The sequence below is a fragment of the Brassica rapa genome, chromosome A10 (assembly GCF_000309985.2).
Source record: "Brassica rapa cultivar Chiifu-401-42 chromosome A10, CAAS_Brap_v3.01, whole genome shotgun sequence".
NCBI lineage: Eukaryota > Viridiplantae > Streptophyta > Magnoliopsida > Brassicales > Brassicaceae > Brassica > Brassica rapa.
Genome location: NC_024804.2, coordinates 1,080,883 through 1,098,716, shown reverse-complemented (window position 1 = coordinate 1,098,716; position 17,834 = coordinate 1,080,883). Strand labels below are relative to the sequence as shown.

The window sequence follows — 17,834 nt, the reverse complement described above, 5'->3', positions numbered from 1 at the left end:
CTTAAGGGGGAGAATGTTGATAAGCTTGAATAACTTGAGATACAAGTTTCCTATTCTATTTGAGTTATGTTTATCTATAAAGAATAGGAAATATCTAGTTGTGTTAATCCTAATGAGATTAGGATAATTAGAGGGTTATATAAAGGTTATGCAAGAGTGTTGCATAGTGTGTGAGTTTTATGAGTCTTAGTTTTGAGTGATTTTCTAAGACATTGAGGTTTCAATAAGAAGAGTTTCTTTTGAGATATATTATTCTTGTGTTTGTGAGGTTTGATATCGAGCTATACGAGTTCTATACAGATTCTATAGTGATAAAGCTAACAATAGAATGGTCTGTTTAGCTGTTACAGGTGAAGTTGTGACATGTGGCTTTCTAGCCACTAACCGCAAAGTTCGGAGTCAAACCTTTTCAAAGTAGTTAGTTAAATGGTCCTTAAAGGTACACGTGTTAAATTCCCAACTACATTGATGAACCAATTGATTAAATTCAGTAACCCGGACCAGATTGTGAAACTTTCCTGTTGAATAGGTGTTGAATAAGTGCTGAACAAAAAAAAACGAAGAGAGCACCCTTTAAAATGCCTTGAAGTTCTCTGGTGCGTACAAGTGGCCACTAGTTTTGTTTTCTCTCTGTGACTACATAGTGTGCCCTTTCGTTGAAACCATTCTCACTGCATTCTTGATTTCTGTCAAACTCCAACGACCTCCAAAACTCTTTCTTGAATAAACTTCTTGAAAATGGCACGACAAGATCCTAATCCATTTGCTGATGAAGAGACCAATCCTTTTGCGGTAAGGAGCTATGTTTCTTGAATCAAGAATCAGTGGCTGACCTTTCTGTAATTCTTACCCGTTTGATATCCATGCTCTAATGTTTTAGGATAATAAAAGTGTTCCTCCTGCAAGCAACTCCTATCTCAAGCCGCTTCCACCTGAACCTCACGATCGTGGTTCAACCGTCGATATCCCTTTGGATTCCAGCCAGGTACCACCATATCTTCAATATACCTTCTACATTTTACCTTTCAATGTTTCCTCAAAATCTGGTTTCTGTTTTGAAGGATCTTCGAGCTAAAGAGATGGAACTTCAGGCTAAGGAGAACGAACTGAAACGTAAAGAGCAGGTAAATTTTGGACATCTACAGTTTCCACGTGAACCTGTATTAATCAGTCTTCTTCTTCATCTTGTCATAATGGATGCAGGAGCTTAAAAGAAGAGAAGATGCAATAGCTCGAAGTACACAACATTCTATTATCTACTAGTGATACTTCTTTAGAGCTATTATCTGATGCTAACTTGTTTTTTGGCAGGTGGAGTTGTCATTGAGGAGAAGAACTGGCCAGAGTTTTTCCCTCTAATTCATCATGACATTACTAACGAGATTCCTATTCATTTACAGAAGATCCAATATGTCGCATTCGCCACATTGTTAGGTAACGCAAAAAGGCCACCTTAGAGTTTTGACAAAAGTTAACAGACTAAAACTATTGAACTATGCAGGGTTGATAGCATGCCTCTTGTGGAATATTGTGGCAGTAACTGTAGCTTGGATCAACGGAGGAGGTTACTGTTTTTTACCTAAATGATTTTGTTATTTCCACTGATCATGTTCACTCATTTGATACTGATATGCAATCAGGTCCCACTATATGGCTTCTCTCAATCATCTACTTCATTTCTGGTGTCCCTGGGGCTTACGTCTTATGGTATCGTCCTCTTTACCGAGCTACCAGGTAAGTTCTATAAGTATATGCTGTAAGGTATTAAATGAGTCAATAATACAATGTGTTACACGTACCTACCTATGCAGAACTGATAGTGCCCTGAAGTTTGGAACATTTTTCTTGTTTTACTTGGTAAGATCTATCCCCATTGGTAGCTTTCCTCATGCATCAGAGTTCTTTCGATTTTTAACACTGTCTTTGAACTTTTTCAGTTTCACATTGCATTCTGCGGTTTTGCTGCAGTTGCTCCACCAGTCATCTTTCGAGGAAAGTCCCTCACGTAAGAGTTTTCTTCTATATGAAAGCATATGAGGAAGTCCATCTGATTCCATGTATTGTTGTTGGTTTTGTGGACAGAGGTTTCTTGCCAGCACTCGAGTTTCTAACTACTAATGTTGTGGTCGGGGTAAGTATTGCATCTTCTCATTTTACAAGTACTTAAACTTCGGTTTGCGACAGTTTCTTAACAATATCCGTTTTCTCCCTTACAGATATTGTATTTCATTGGAGCGGGCTTTTTCTGCATAGAAACACTTCTCAATGTATGGGTGATTCAGCAAGTATATGCATACTTCCGAGGGAGTGGCAAAGCTGCACAGATGAAGCGTGAAGCTACAAACTCGATGGTGCGTGCACTATGAAGTCAACACTCGATTCACTAGAAAAATTTATCTCTCCACACAACAATTGACACAACCCCCTTCTCTCTGCATAGTCTAGCCTCACAATTTTTTTCTTGTTTGAATTACTTTGTAAAGACTAAATCAAGTACCTTAAACCCAAAACTGTGTGGGTTTAATTGTCAAAAAAAAAACATTTCTTCATGAATGATAAAAGCAAGATCTCTAGTGGAATATGAACCTTAATAGCTTTCTAATGAGCATCAATCAATCCAGCTCTGTCCAATAGTCTTTTGATACTCATCTTCTCACCGTTAAGACCATTTCCAATGGCTTACTCTATTTTTTACTCTAAAATAGAGTTTGAGTTTGCTTCAATGATACTCTATTTTAGAATAAAAAATAGAGTGATGAACAAAAAAAAAAATAAATTACTTTATATTTGAAGTAAACCTATTTTTCACTCTATTATAGACTGATAAATAGAGTACCATTGAAGCATTTATTACTCTAAACTCTATTTTAAAGTGAAAAATAGAATGAGGTTGGAGATGCCCTGAATTACCAACCTCGAGTGGTACTTTGGTTACTAAGGCCATGTCATATGAAGTGCACTGAGCAACTATATATTATAAAATTAAAATAAAAAATATACCGAAAAAAGAAAAAAAGGATAAATGGAGGAAGAGAAGAAAGGAGACTAAAACCCTAGCGCGCACACACACAAAACAGAGTCTGCTCCTACTTAAAACCCTAACGTACCTGCCTGCGATTAAACCCTGAGGCCTTTTTTAACCCAACAAGTCGCTGCCTTTATAACTTAGCCGCCGCTTAAACTCTCGAAAGTCATGTTCTTTCACTTTCCTCTCCTCCTCGCCCTCTCCTCTTGCCCTGCTTGACATGGTTGGGTTTCACGAAGAGCTACCAATCGATCAAGACTCCAAGGTCAAAACTTTCAAGGACGCTGTTGACTTCCCTTCCATCGACTCCTATCTCGACTTCGATTCCTGCAACTGGCTTGGGAATAATCCGAGCATTGAGGAGTTTGGCGTTAAAGATACCGACTTTGACTTCTTCGAGGACGACATGGAGGAGATCGGACAAGGAGGTGTTGAGAATCATCAGAACACGGTTCTGTCTGAGACTGTGTTTGAGGTAAAGCCTGAGCTTTGTGGTGGTGTGACTGAGGATATTGAGGCAGAGCCCAAGCTTTGTGATGACGTGGCGGGTGAACCAGCTGTGAAAGATGTGTCTGCGTCTGTTGATTGTCCCACCATGAAGAAAACAGATGTGAGTTTGGCTTTAGGGTTGGAGAAGGTTAGTTTGAACATGGGTGATGATGAGGCCAAGGGGAAAAGTATTAGTGTTGCTGAGTCTGAGAGCGAAGCCTCGAGCTCTTCTTCTTCATCTAGCAGTAGTGGTAGTAGTAGTAGCAGTGAAGAAGAAGAGAGTGATGATGAGGAGGATAGTGAAGAAGAAGAAGAAGAGGAAGAGAAGATGGTCATTGTGAAAGAGGATGGTGTGGCAGGGGAGCTTGAAGAGGGCGAGATAGAGAGTGCAGATGAGGTTGAAGAAGATAGTGATGATGACGACGAAGATGAAGTGAATGAGATGATTGCTTGGAGCAATGATGAGGATGATGACCTCGGTTTGCAAACAAAAGACCCTATACGGTCTAAGAATGAGCTCAAGGTACCCCTTTGCTTCAGCTTTTCACATTCACAACCATAGCTATATTGTAGACTAGTAGTGGCTGTTTGATATTACTCTATAGAAGGCTTCTTTGTGTTGAGTAATTTTTTTAAACTTTGGCAGGATCTTCCTCCGGTTCCAGCTGTGGATGTCTCTCTGGAACCTCATCATGTCACGCTTCCTGTTGGAGTTGTTCTTTCGGTATTGTACAAATAATCTCTTCTGTTTAATCTATTAGGGAATCTGCTGGTTAATGTGATTTCTATATATCCAGGTGATGAGCACACAAGTCATAGTGGAGGGAATGGAACAGCACAGTCCTTTGACCGAAGGTTCTATCCTATGGATTACTGAAAGAAGAACTCCATTGGGACTGGTTGACGAGATCTTTGGACCTGTGAAGTGCCCTTACTATATTGTTCGGTTCAACTCAGAGAGCGAAGTGCCAGAGGGGGTTAGCCAAGGGACGCCCGTCTCGTTCGTAGCTGACTTCGCTCAGCACATTCTCAACATCAAGGAGCTGCAGAAGAAAGGCTACGATGCGTCTGGAGACAACGACGAGGAGATACCAGACGAGCTTGAGTTTTCGGATGATGAGAAAGAAGCTGAGTACAGAAGAATGCAGAAGATGGAGAAGAGAGGGATGGGTAATGACCAAAGAAACGGTAACGCAAGAAACAAGAAGAAGAAGAACAGAGACCACCATGGATCTAGTAGCTCTCTATCCTCAAACCGTTCTGATCCTCAGATGGGTGGTCCTCCGGTTTCGAATCATCATCAGCCAAGGCCTCAGATGGATGGTTTTCCTCCAAACAATGGGTCTCCATGGAGACCTCAGAGTAATCAGCAGAATCAGTTTCAGCTTCCTCCTATGGGAATGCCCAATCTAGGTCCAATGCAGATGCCTATGATGGGAATGCAGAATCAGAATCAGATGATGTTCCCACCACAGTTCAATGGTGGTCAGATGCCAATGCCAATGCCAATGCCTGGTGGGTTGAACTATTTTCCAGGACAGGGCTCAGCGCCATGGCCTGCATTAAACTGTTTCAACCAACAACAGTTCGGTGGGATGGGAAGGGGTATTCAACATCCGCAGTTACCTAATATGTTTGCTTCTCAAGGTTTTCAAATGCAGCAGCCGCAGTCCCAAATGCAGCGGCCACCACAGTTTCAAATGCAACCGCAGTTCCAACCTCGCCCGCAGTACCAGATGATGAACAGCAACAGGCCACCGTCTCCAATGAACCCGCAGTTCCAGATGCAGCCACAGTCTGAGATACGTCCACCATCCCAAGTCCCGCAGCACTCACCAACAAACCCGGAGTCCCCAGTGCAAGAACAGTCTCAAGGGTTTAGCAACGGGCAGTCTTCTGAACGGGGAAGGGGCCACCGTGGTGGTCGTGGCAGGGGTAGAGGTAGGGGTCGTGGTAGGTTTGGACGTGGAAGAGGTCGTGGTCGACAACAGTCTGGATGAAAAGCTGTTTTGTGTGAAGCATTATGATGTATCAAAATCATGTTTTTTAATTTAGTTTTTGTATGCCAGTTTTGTTTAAACAAACTCAGCTATGATTGAATGATCTTTTTCTTTTTCCACACATTCGCTGATTGCTAACAGTAAAATCAAAAACCTTGTACTAAAAGTCAGGTCAAACTGACTGCAGTCGCTAGTCTAGTTTTTTTATCAAGAGTGAGAAAGAAAGCAGCAAACCAAAGGAACTGTGTTTTTCTCTCGCCGTTAATTTCGTTACTTATTTCATTATTTCTAATACGCTGATAATGCCACGTGTACGACTTTTGCTTGTAGGGTGTGAGTGGTCCACCATCATTAATAACTCTACTGATTTTGATTAAAAGCTTACGCTTTGAAAATGTTATGATTTTTTTTAAAATTAATTGCCATGTCTCTCTGTATGTACCTCTCTGTCTCTCTTTCGGCGCGTCGATTTCACATTATTATCTCTCTTTCAGACAGCTTTGATTCCGTAAGACAATTTCATTTCGTCCCTCCCCAAGTTTGTCCGTAAAGGATTGATTTTTTTTGTTTTTTTTTAAAGTCTCTTCTTCTTCTCTTTGCCCACTTCCGAAATTAAATCAGAAGTTTGAATTCTTCTTCTTATCCCGTCTGTCTCTTTCTGCTGTCGTTTTCATCGGGGACGTGTCTTGTTTCTTTAAGGTAAAATTCAAGACTTAAACTTGAAGTATCTCCTACTTTGGATTGGATCTGACTCAGCTTTATACTAAGAAAAAGAGGATTCTCTCTTTCCATTGGCTGCATGCCCAAAAAAGTCATTTCCTTTGGTTTCTAGAGTTCTGTTATTGATTTTGAATCTGTAATCAGATAGACAAAGCTTTCTTTGTACAAGGGGCTTTGATGCTAGTTTGTCTATTCTACAGACAACTTTGATCTCCTGTCTGAATTGGGTTTCTCAGGGAATGAGAAAACTGTATAGGAAGCTGGCTTCATTCAAAGACCCATTCACCAGAGCGAAGAGACACGTGAGCTCATCACATTCAGGGTTTAGGTCTTTCAGCGACAGAAGATGGATGTTCCCTTTCGTAGCAGCCTCGATCATCTCCATCACCCTCCTCATGCTCTCCATCTCCGGCTTTTACTCAGAAGAAGAAGAATCTCCATTACCATCAGACGCTGTCTCAAAGCCTACTAATGACGACTACTTTGTTGAATCAAGTTTCTTAAAATCAAACCCGGACGTTAATCCAGACCTTCCTAGGCTAGCTTATCTGATCTCGGGGACGAAAGGAGATAGCCACAGGATGATGAGGACCTTGCAAGCCGTGTACCATCCTAGAAACCAGTACGTTCTTCATTTGGACCTCGAGGCTCCGCCTAAAGAGAGGATGGAGCTGGCGTTGTCTGTCAAGAGTGATCCTATTTTTAGTCGGATGGAGAATGTTAGGGTGATGTCTCAGTCTAATCTTGTGACTTATAAAGGTCCTACGATGATTGCTTGCACTCTCCAAGCCGTTGCGATTTTGCTGAGGGAGAGCTTGCATTGGGATTGGTTTCTTAATCTTAGTGCCTCGGACTATCCTCTCGTTACACAAGATGGTTAGTGTTACTTACTCATACCTTTATCATGTTAGCTGTGTCTTATATGGCTTTTGTTTATGATTATGTAGATTTGTTGTATGTCTTCTCAAACATGTCGAGGAATGTCAATTTCATTGAGAATATGCAGCTCACTGGTTGGAAACTGTAAGTATATGAACCATATAAACGAACTCTTTAGTTTATATAAGTGTGTACTTAATACTTCTCTTTTGTTGCAGGAATCAGAGGGCTAAGTCAATTATTGTTGACCCTGGCCTGTACCTGTCAAAGAAGTCTGACCTTGCTTGGACTACTCAGCGACGATCACTTCCTACTTCTTTCAAGCTATTCACTGGTTAGCTTCTTTGATCTAACTAGGCTTGGGCGTTCGGGTGCCTTGTTGGATTCGGTCTGATTGATTTAGTTTTTCAGTACTATCTTCACAAGTTCCATTCGGGTTTTACTAGCTTTAAGGTCGGGTTTGGTTCAGCTCCTTCTAGATTTGGTTCGGTTCCTTTCGGATTCTGTTCGGATCGGACTATAACCGATGTCTGAAATCGCCCAAAATATTTTTTTAGAAAAGCTTACAAAATTAACAAAAAAAAATACTCAGAATATAAAAATTATTAAAAAATCTAATTAAAAACTAGTTAAAACCACCTAAACTAAAAAGTATTCAAAATAATAAATAAACCAAACTACAAAAACATTTAAAAAAAATTAAGAAAAGGTCCTAAAAATAATGTTTGTCTTCATTTTCACAGGCTCAGCTTGGATAATGCTGACACGGTCTTTCCTGGAGTACTGCATCTGGGGATGGGACAACTTCCCTAGAACGATACTAATGTACTACACAAACTTCGTGTCATCTCCCGAAGGATACTTCCACACAGTGCTCTGCAACAGCAAAGAGTTTGTTAACACTGCGATAGGACACGACCTTCACTACATCGCTTGGGACAACCCACCGAAGCAGCACCCTGTCTCTCTCTCGTTGAAGGATTTTGATAACATGGTCAAGAGCAAAGCTCCGTTTGCTCGTAAGTTCCACAAGAACGACCCTGTATTGGACAAGATCGATAGAGAGTTGTTGGGAAGGACACACAGGTTCTCACCAGGGGGGTGGTGTGTAGGGAGGTCGGATAATGGGAGTGATCCGTGCTCTGTGCAAGGGAATGACTCGGTTTTGAGACCAGGACCTGGTGCTGTGAGGTTGCAGGAGCTTGTTCAGACTTTGTCTTCTGAGGAGTATAGGAGTAAACAATGTTCATGAGTGTTTGAGGTTTATCTAGTGATCATGCGAAATGTCATGTTGTACATTACTTTTTGGTTGATTGTTAATTTTGGTCATAGAATGATGATATTCAATGAATGAAGTGGCGTTGCTTAGGCTCCAAGAACAAGCCCAATAAGCTCTTACAACGAAAAATAATAAAAAATGCGCCGTTGCCGGGATCGAACCCGGGTCACCCGCGTGACAGGCGGGAATACTTACCACTATACTACAACGACCTTGTTGTTTGATGTTTTTAAACAATATTAACAAACCTTAATTATGCTGTTATGTCTTGATAAAGCCAACATACGTCGTTAATGGCGTTTCGTGAGGTAAGGCCATGCATCCTCGTACGCTTCGAACTGCACTACGATGACTTCTCTCACTAAACAATTGAGCTCTTACGCGAACCAAGTAAACAATGAACAAGTTCTCAGTCTCTTGGATGCGCGCCACTCAATGTGTATGGTAAATGCGTCTCTGTTTCTCACGCTCGCAAACTGTTCGACGAAATTCCTCAGAGGAACACGGTTGTGTGGAAAGCGATGATTTCGCATTATACACATTGTGGGAAGATCAGGGAAGCGGTGGAGTTGTATGAGGCGATGGATGTTATGCCAAATGAGTCTTCTTTCAATGCTATCATTAAGGGTTTAGTTGGTACAGAGGATGGGTCTTATAAGGCAATTGGGTTCTATAGGAAGATGATTGAGTTTAGATTCAAGCCTAGTTTGATTACCTTGGACCATTACTCGTGTTTAGTGGATGTCTTAAGCAGGGTATGGAGGTTGGAAGAAGCGTGCAAAGTGATTCAACCTATGCCTGAGAAGCCAATAGGTAAGACATAGGGGGTGGGGCTCTGCTTGGAGCTTGTATGAACTATGGAGAGGTTGAGCCCGCAGAGATTGCTGCAAAGGAATTGTTGAAGATAGAGCCGGAGAATCCGGCGAGTTATGTGTTGTTGGGGAGATATATATGAGTGTTGAAAGACAGGAAGATGGAGGCAGAGAGACTTAGAATGGAGACGAAATAGAAGGAGTAAAGGTTTCACCTGGTAGTAGTTGGTGTGTGTTCAAAGATTGACATGCTACCATTGTTCACTAAATTCTTGCAAGTCACTACACATCTTTAAATTAACGGCTAATGGGATAAAGGGCTAAAGGCTTTTACTATTAGCAAGTGAACATGAGCCAGACCGGCCTGACCGGACCGGTTAACTAACTGGGGCAATTTGGTCTTTTGGCGTAGTGATTAGGGTTTTGACTAACTAGTGACAGTGAACTATATAAGAGAGACGTGAACCTCCTTTTTTTGAACATCCCTTCTCCTACATTTCTTCTGTCTCTTGCTATTATCCATTGTGTTCTTCGGTGTATGGTTTTATTTTCATATGGTTTTGCAGGAGCCTCCCGGGCTTATCTGAATACAAAAACTTGAGGAAGCAAGCCCCAAAGCTCCTGCTAGATTGTGTGTTGCCGTTTGTGTTGCAGGTTTGCCTTTACTCTCTAGGCTTTCTTGTGTCAAAAAAGCGGCTAAATCTCTCATTTGGATTTGTATCTAAATTATTTGTTATTGTTGATGTTGATCGAATGTACTTAGAATCGGCTGTGATTATAAACTTACCTGCGCTTCTGAGATTGATTTCAGTGAAGCATATACGGTAAAAACATGGTTGAATTCTTAATATGAGCCAAACTTTTTTGTTCATTTTCTATTACAATGTACAGTTTTGGCAGTGATGACTAATTTATAACAGCTTGATACGCCAGTTTTGCTTCAGATAATTCTTGACTGAAAAAGCTGTTTTCATTGTCTGAGCCTGTTTTTGTATCTCTGTATCTCTTTGGTGTTTGTCTTTTTAAAATACTGTATTTTTTCTTGTTTTCAAATTGGAAATGTCGATGAGGATCTAATCCGATTCTGTGAGGTGCAGTGGAGCCGAGACCCTGTTTACAGGGAGAACCCCTTGGCAGAAGCTGCAATTTCTTTGAATTCAATGGATTTTACTGAGACTTTCCATTGGTAATCATCCGTTTGGTTTTACTTGATTTCTAAGATATGAAAACTTGGTTTCATTGATAAATTATACAATGATAACATCTGTTTCCTGAGTTTAAACTATACACTTGCGCTTGTATATGGTGCTTGTAGTCTGAAAAAACTCAGAAATTGTCAGTGTTCTCATCAGCTTTGTCTCTTTATCTAATTATGAGACTTCGAGTTAAACAAGAACACTACATTTGCATTTTTCTGTCTGCTTTTGAACTTATCTAACCCGATTAAGCATTGAGGTTTTTGGATGGGAAAGAGTGAACATATATAATTACAATGCAACACTGTATTAAACTTTACCAGTGACCTTGTTGCATAGTACCTCACCTATTTTTTCCAATAATGGTTGCCTTTGATCATTTTCTGACTTATTTGACTTGATACAATAGTGGTTGTGTTTGATCATTAGCTGACTTAAATAGTTTTGCAGGAGCCTCCCGGGCTAATCTGAATACAAAAACTTGAGGAAGTAAGCCCCAAAGCTCCTGCTAGATTGTGTTTTGCCGTTTGTGTTGCAGGTTTGCCTTGACTCTCTAGGCTTTCTTGTGTCAAAAAAGCGGCTAAATCTCTCATTTGGATTTGTTGTGATTGTTAATTGTTGATAGAAACTACTTAGGCGATGTGTTTTCTTACTGGCTATGATTATAAACTTGCCCGCGCTTCTGAGATTGGTTTCAATGAAGCATATACGGTAAAAACATGGTTGAATTTCTTAATATGAGCCAGTTTTCTTCTCCATGTTTTGATTTCTCAGCTTTAAAAGTATTTGTTTTTGGGCAGTGATGAGTAATTTATAACAGCTTGATATCTGCTTCAGATAATCCTTTATTGGAAAACCTGGTCTCATTGTCTGATCCAGTTCTATCTTAGTTTTCTTAAATGTTCTTGTCTTTAAATAAAGTATGTGTGTGTGTGTGTGTTTTTATCTATTTTGGAATGTCGATGAGGATGTAATCCAACTGAATGAGGTGCAGTGGAGCTGAGACCCTGATTTTCAGGGAGAACCCCTTGGCATAAGCTGCAATTTCTTTGAATTCTACGGGTTTTACTGAGACTTTCCATTAATACTCATCCTTTTTGGTTTTATTGATTTATAAGATATGAAGAACTTGGTTTTGAGTTTAAACTATACACCTGCACTTTTATATGGGGCATGTAGTCTGAAAAAACTCATAAATTGCTAGTGTTCTCATCAGCTTCTTCTCTCGCTTTAATTAAGAGACTGGAGTTAAACAAGAACTCTACATTGTTCTCTTAAGATGAAATACATTAGTTTGCTTTGTTGTTTTGTCTGCCTTCTAACTTTTCTAACCTGTTTTGATGTCTTAAGATAGTGATATACTTAAATATTGGATTGATTATCGTTTGAGGTTTAGGGACAATGTCTTTTAGGAAACGTTGGGTTGAGTTTTGGTTATTTATTGACTTGAACACACCGCTCATTTACTGCTCCCTACTTTGATTAGTCCATCTTTTTTAATTAGACGTAAGAAACAAGTCATCTTCTATAAACAAATTGATATATACGAGCATTATAACGAGCTCAAGTCGCCAGTTAGACTTTACAACCAAACTATGGCCGTGGCTCTTACGGCGACTTTGGAAGGCTAGAAACTTGCTTGTCTTTGAAAATAGGCAGGTAACGGCTCAGGAGGTGATCACGTTGGCCGTACAAAATGCAAAGGAATGGCAATCAGCTCAGGATGTTGTTGCTTCATCGGCACGTAACCTCTCGGCAGGGCCCCCGGCGCCACCATCGAAAATCTTTCGAGAATGAGAAGCTAGTGTGCTATGTTGACGCAGCTTGGGATGCATCTACACGGAACTGTGGCTTTGCAGGAATATTCAAAGGGAGAGAGCAAGGTATGATCCAGAGCTTTAAAGACTCAAGGAGGTATGTGGAGTCAGCTCTGATTGCTGAAGCTCTGGCGGTTCGGAAGGTGGTTCTGGAAGCATTCATGTCCAATGTGGACTCCCTGTTGGTGTTATCTGACTTACAGACGTTGGTGAAGCTACTCAAGACTAAGTGGGGCTTATTGGAATAGGGATTTCACAAAATTTTAGGTTTTTGCCAAATCCTCCCTTATTGGACAAGGTATTTATAAAAAGTTTTACAAATTCCCTCTTATTGGATATAGCATTTATAAAAATCTTATTAAATCACCCCTTATTGAAAAATATGGATTTCATCAATGAGATTCATCAAAAGTTATTTTGGATATTAAAAACTATCATTTACCCTTCAAATTCAATAGAATCAAATACCACCTAAAGAGATGGAATTTAAATAAAAAAAAGTTATTCATCTTTTACGACAGAAGAAACGTAACTGAGATGGGAAGAGAATGAATTCAAACTGTTCTCACCATCATTGATCTGAGAATTGTTCATATGATGAGCTAACAACGGAGGTTTCAGCGACAAGATGATGATGTGCACCTGTCACCTTCTTAAGCCTACTTGCAGAAATCCAGTTTTTAGCAAATCAAAGGTATGATTTTTTACACTGAAGAATCTGAGTTCAGTAGAGGAATAGTTGATTATATGTATGGTTTTAGATCTGTCTAGCAATGGTTTAAGTGGTGTTATCCCATCAGAGCTTGGAGAACTCTCGAAACTAGCCATGAACTTATGGGACTATACAAGAGAGACCATCCGCCAAACTTGTTTGGAGTTGTAACAACGCCATATTTGTATAACTGGTATCAAGTCTGATGTACAATGGCACAGAGAAAGAATGAGTCTTTTGTCTCTTTTTGTTTTAATTCCCTCTCTTGAGGATATTCGAGCTTTTCTTTTGTTGTTGTATATCCTTTTAATTTCACATTATTTTTCAACCCACTACAATATCTCTCTGTTTAAGATCTCTCTATTTGGTTACTGAAACAAACAAAAAATTCCCGAAATCAAAGCCACAACAACAACTATGTTAGCAGAATTAATAGCTTGGAACATATATCTATATCATATAAGTAGTTTTATTGGCATATCCCTATTATATATGTATTTAATATAAACCTAACAACCGATTACGTATTTTTGTAGTTTAATGGTGAAAATTATTATTAAAATATTTAAAAAAGATCTTACCAAATCCTACCAAATTTCCCTTTTAAATCTCTATCAAAATTCTGGAATTCAACAAAACTCTCTAAATTCCACTACATTTTAAAATCTTCAAAACCTTCTCAAACCCCAACTCCAATAAGCCCCCCTAAGGGTTCTCGGACGGAACTTAACAATATCCTCACCGATATTTATTATTTTGGCAGCCGGTTAAAGGCATGCTCTTTTTATCACATTTCTTGTTTATTTAACGTTGAGGCCGACTCAGTGGTAAAGTCGGTGCTTGTATCTGTAACCTCATCCCTCCCTAATGGAGGTTAAAATTTTTTTTATGCTATGAAATCGTAGTTTGACCAAAAAAAAAAGACTTTACAACCAAACAATCTTAATATTCAAACCAAAGAAATATAAGTTGGATTCAAATACTAAAAGAGAAAAATACCAAAATAGCACTAAATCAAGGTTTTGTTCTCAAAGTAGCATTCAAGGCCAAAAGTCACAAAAATAGCACTCAAGGGATGGGGTTTAGAATTTAGGGTTTAGGGTTTAGAGTTTAGGTTTTAGGGTTTAGAGTTGAGAAGTGAGGTTTTGGGGATAAGATTTCAAATTTTGAAAAATAAAAAAATTTAAATTTTTCAAAAGATAAAATGCTATTTTGGTCATTTTAATTTTTGAGTGCTATTTTTGTGATATAAATTTAGAAATGTGCTATTTTGGAGATTTGCCCATACTAAAAAGACAAGTTCAAATTATCAATAAATGTCTCCAGTTTTTGTAGCTGTTGTTGAGTCAAGCTTCCGTCCGTATTATGCGTAATCGAGTCGTGTTCTTTCTCTACCCTTATCTATATACAATCTGGAGATTCTTCTGAATAACTATTCTCACTTTCTCTTTCTTTTCACTCTATGTTTCTTATATTAGCCCTAATTTGTAAGATGGAATACATTCTGTAATATTTAATTAATCTAATTATATAACCGGTTGTTTAGTTAGCTAATTAACCCTAATGATCATGTATTGATAAATCCGTTTTAAATTATACGTAAGAGAACCAGTCAGTAGATATTGATACAAACACTAAAACGAGTTCTATAATCACTAGATATTGATACAAACACTAAAACGAGTTCTATAATCACCAGTTAGACCTAAGAAACAAACATTAAAACCAATAGAATAAAAGTTGATATAAAATAAACATTGAACAGAGTTCAAGTCTCCATTGTGGAAACCCTATAACCGGAAATAAAATCAACTAATAAAGGAGTTACATACAAATATCAAGAACTATATTCAGCGTATCAATCTTTAGGCATGACTTGATCCGCATGTACTCCCGAGTCTTGAGGTTGAGGAACTGGTTCCAGCATGCGTTTTAATATCTATTTTAAAATAATTACTACAAATCTGAAAAAGTTGTGAATATTCAAATACATTTTTGAAAAACTATAAATAGACTAGGCTATGTTCATAATTTTTTCAAAAAAAAATGTGATTTTTATTTTAATGTTCAAATTTGATTTAAAAGAAGTTATTAAAATATATAAATATGTATATTTTCACCCAATTAATTAATGTGTCTTTTTATTTTAATAATTATATAGTTTAAAATAATTTTTTTAATTGTTTAAAAACGTGTCTTTTCATTTTAATAATATATAATTTAATTGTTTAGAATTACATTTGCTAAAAAAATTGTTCAGAATTATATTTGCTAAAAAACGTCTAAGAGGTATCTTTTCATTTAAAATGTAATTATTTTTTGATCAAAAAAATTTAATATTTTTAAAGTAGTGGTGAATGTATGTAGGAAAGATTGGGTGTTCATGTATTTTTTGATTAATATATAGTTACGGAAAGTTCTTAGTGTAGCGAGTATAGTTTATCTCTAGATTCGTTCCTATTTTTAAAGGGGTGTGAAACTATTTAGAATATGTATTTTCATCATAAAATTATTTTTTAAGAGTTTTTTCATATATCTTAGAATGTCTCTTTTCATCCTTAAAAATGAATAGGTTTTAGAGGTTTAAAATATCTTAAGATATGTCTTATCATCCTATAAGTTGTGTAGGTTTTTCAGGACTGGTTTCTCGTCTAAGTACGTGTATGTTTATTATAAAAATTGTTTGGTATTAAAGTGGTGGCAGAGTGTTTAGTTATGTTTTATATATGAACAAATCTTATTACCTTACAACGTGTCTTCTTATTCTAAGAATTGTATGTCTAAGAATGTGTATTTTCTTCCTAACAATGTGTTTATTTATCCTATGATTGCATCAATTTAAAATAAATTGTCAAAATTAACCTAATAATTGCATTTGTTTAAACATTTCATGTTGCACCAGTTTGATAATTGCATTGGTTAAAACATATCATGTTGCACCAATTTGAAATAAATGCTATTTGTTTAGTGAATCACTATTACACACATACGAGAGAGGATTATTAGCGATTTAAGTGAATCGTTGAAAAATGCAAGGGTTTGGTGGAACTATTACGACAGCTTAAATGAAATATCACAACTGTTGGTGAATGCAATTAGTGATGAACCATTGCAATCTTTGGTGACGAACCATTACAATCGTTGGTGACTCTAATTTTTAATGATAAATGGTTGTAATTTTTGGTGTTAACCTACCATTGCATTCTTTTTATTAGTTTCAAATATTCAGTTGTTTTGAGATTTTAAATAACTTAGCTAAACAGATAATAAAGTATATTTGTAATTTCATTACAACAAAACATGTAAATTAAATATAGATTTTAGTATTATTAATAAAGAAATAAAGTTGTATATAAGATACTTTTGCAATACATATATTTCATCAAAAGCGATTGTAATAATTTTTATATAAAACATTATTTTATAAAATATGATATTTTTAATTTTATAAGATGAGTTTCCGTGCGATATTGCACGGGTTCCTTGTCTAGTATATATAATTAGAAGTTTTCTTTAGTAAGGTGTGTAACATGTAGTTATTGTTAGTGTAGGGGTGGGCGTTCGGGTATCCGTTCGGATTCGGATCGGGTATTTTGGTATAGAGGTGTAGAACTCGTTCGGGTATTTCTGTACTTCGGGTCGGGTTTGGATATTTTTAGTTCGGTTCGGTTATTTCGGACCGGGTTCATATATTTAAATTTTGAAAAAACAAAGTTAAATATTCATTTCTCAAATTTCTTGTATTTAAAAATATAACTTTCACTTAACTAATTTTTTTTTATTTTTAATAGATTGAATGGTTAATAGATCTGAACATAACATTTTGAAACTTAAAAGACATTAATTTGGTTACTTTTTTAATTTTGGATGTAACTTTTTCTTAATTCTTGAAATAAAAAATTTGACATGCATTTTTAAGTGAGTAGTAAATCATTTTCTCCGTAATTGTATGTATATCATATGAACTTTAAATATGTGTAGTATCAATATAAATATTTTATATAAAATGAGAGATGTAAATAAGAAATATAACGTTAATTATACATATGTTCGGTTATTTTCGGATATCCATTCGGATTCGGATATTACTCGTTCGAGTTCGGATATCCAATCTCTCATAATTCAATATCCGTTCGGATATTCTGCTACTTCGGTTCGGATTTCGGTTCAGGTTTTTCGAATCGGGTTCGTGTGTCACTTCGGATATCGGGTAAAGTGCCCACCCCTATCTTGGTGTAAACACTTGCAGGCTTACTCAACCGTTGGTACACCAGACTACATTGCACCTGAAGTCTTGTTAAAGAAAGGGTACGGCATGGAATGTGACTGGTACGTCCACACGTGCCTAATTATACTTTGTTAATAATAGTTATAAAATTTTCAAGTATTTGAAAAATAGTATGGAAATTAATAGGTGGTCACTAGGAGCCATAATGTACGAGATGCTTGTTGGATATCCACCGTTTTACGCCGACGACCCAATGTCAACTTGTAGAAAGGTTGCAATCTTTTTAATAAATCATTTACTTGAATTTTCCTATCAGTTTCACTTATTTATTAGTTATAGACTTATGATTCTGAATAAATCAGATAGTGAATTGGAAAGCACATTTGAAGTTCCCTGACGACGAAGCAAGGCTATCACGAGAGGCTAAAGATCTCGTTGGTAAGCTTTTGTGTAACGTTAACCAACGACTCGGTGCCTCTCAAATTAAGGTATCATTCTCTCTTGTTTTTTCTTGTATAATAGTTCAAGTTGAAGTTTAGAACATGTTTAATTTTTTATCAAATTAATAGCTAACGAGCTGCGAATGTTAATGGATGTGGCAGGCACATCCATGGTTCGAAGGTGTTGAATGGGAAAAGATTTACCAAATGGAAGCTGCTTATATCCCTGAGGTCAAC

The 17,834-nt window shown here is 37.4% G+C and overlaps 3 protein-coding genes and 10 non-coding genes across 14 annotated transcripts; 12 read left to right on the top strand and 1 right to left on the bottom strand.

Moving 5' to 3' along the window:
* The first annotated feature begins 58 nt into the window (after positions 1-58).
* LOC117129073 (secretory carrier-associated membrane protein 2) lies at positions 59-2,579 on the top strand. 2 transcript variants are annotated; one of them, XM_033282453.1, is made up of 11 exons: positions 60-792; positions 881-985; positions 1,062-1,124; positions 1,204-1,237; positions 1,312-1,434; positions 1,502-1,564; positions 1,641-1,734; positions 1,812-1,857; positions 1,938-2,005; positions 2,083-2,131; positions 2,217-2,579. In XM_033282453.1, exons 1-11 carry the CDS (start codon positions 739-741, stop codon positions 2,364-2,366), a joined length of 849 nt encoding a protein of 282 aa, XP_033138344.1. In that variant the 5' UTR covers positions 60-738; the 3' UTR covers positions 2,367-2,579. The 2 variants fall into 2 exon arrangements, with proteins under 2 accessions (XP_033138343.1, XP_033138344.1); XM_033282452.1 differs by having other exon boundaries at positions 59-792; positions 881-1,124.
* Positions 2,580-2,805: 226 nt separating this feature from the next.
* On the top strand, positions 2,806-5,637 carry LOC103844497 (H/ACA ribonucleoprotein complex non-core subunit NAF1). The gene is made up of 3 exons (XM_009121286.3): positions 2,806-4,037; positions 4,161-4,238; positions 4,312-5,637. Exons 1-3 carry the CDS (start codon positions 3,246-3,248, stop codon positions 5,512-5,514), a joined length of 2,073 nt encoding a protein of 690 aa, XP_009119534.1. The 5' UTR covers positions 2,806-3,245; the 3' UTR covers positions 5,515-5,637.
* Positions 5,638-5,879: 242 nt separating this feature from the next.
* LOC103844498 (beta-glucuronosyltransferase GlcAT14B) lies at positions 5,880-8,471 on the top strand. Its single transcript, XM_033282430.1, has 5 exons — positions 5,880-6,213; positions 6,471-7,110; positions 7,182-7,257; positions 7,332-7,447; positions 7,857-8,471. The coding sequence occupies exons 2-5, from the start codon at positions 6,474-6,476 to the stop codon at positions 8,363-8,365; spliced, it is 1,338 nt and encodes a 445-aa protein (XP_033138321.1). The 5' UTR covers positions 5,880-6,213; positions 6,471-6,473; the 3' UTR covers positions 8,366-8,471.
* A 62-nt stretch (positions 8,472-8,533) lies between these two features.
* TRNAD-GUC lies at positions 8,534-8,604 on the bottom strand. Its single transcript has one exon. It is a non-coding gene; the product is annotated as a tRNA-Asp (tRNA).
* A 1,160-nt stretch (positions 8,605-9,764) lies between these two features.
* Positions 9,765-9,908, top strand: LOC117129473. Its single transcript, XR_004453119.1, has one exon. It is a non-coding gene; the product is annotated as a small nucleolar RNA snoR134 (small nucleolar RNA).
* A 62-nt stretch (positions 9,909-9,970) lies between these two features.
* LOC117129469 lies at positions 9,971-10,061 on the top strand. The gene has a single exon (XR_004453116.1). It is a non-coding gene; the product is annotated as a small nucleolar RNA U36a (small nucleolar RNA).
* Positions 10,062-10,095: 34 nt separating this feature from the next.
* Positions 10,096-10,192, top strand: LOC117129437. The gene has a single exon (XR_004453086.1). It is a non-coding gene; the product is annotated as a small nucleolar RNA Z223 (small nucleolar RNA).
* A 73-nt stretch (positions 10,193-10,265) lies between these two features.
* Positions 10,266-10,381, top strand: LOC117129445. The gene has a single exon (XR_004453094.1). It is a non-coding gene; the product is annotated as a small nucleolar RNA Z278 (small nucleolar RNA).
* A 118-nt stretch (positions 10,382-10,499) lies between these two features.
* On the top strand, positions 10,500-10,610 carry LOC117129458. Its single transcript, XR_004453107.1, has one exon. It is a non-coding gene; the product is annotated as a small nucleolar RNA snoR97 (small nucleolar RNA).
* Positions 10,611-10,844: 234 nt separating this feature from the next.
* LOC117129472 lies at positions 10,845-10,988 on the top strand. Its single transcript, XR_004453118.1, has one exon. It is a non-coding gene; the product is annotated as a small nucleolar RNA snoR134 (small nucleolar RNA).
* A 65-nt stretch (positions 10,989-11,053) lies between these two features.
* On the top strand, positions 11,054-11,145 carry LOC117129468. Its single transcript, XR_004453115.1, has one exon. It is a non-coding gene; the product is annotated as a small nucleolar RNA U36a (small nucleolar RNA).
* Positions 11,146-11,358: 213 nt separating this feature from the next.
* Positions 11,359-11,475, top strand: LOC117129446. Its single transcript, XR_004453095.1, has one exon. It is a non-coding gene; the product is annotated as a small nucleolar RNA Z278 (small nucleolar RNA).
* Positions 11,476-11,559: 84 nt separating this feature from the next.
* On the top strand, positions 11,560-11,669 carry LOC117129457. The gene has a single exon (XR_004453106.1). It is a non-coding gene; the product is annotated as a small nucleolar RNA snoR97 (small nucleolar RNA).
* The last annotated feature ends 6,165 nt before the right edge of the window (positions 11,670-17,834 follow it).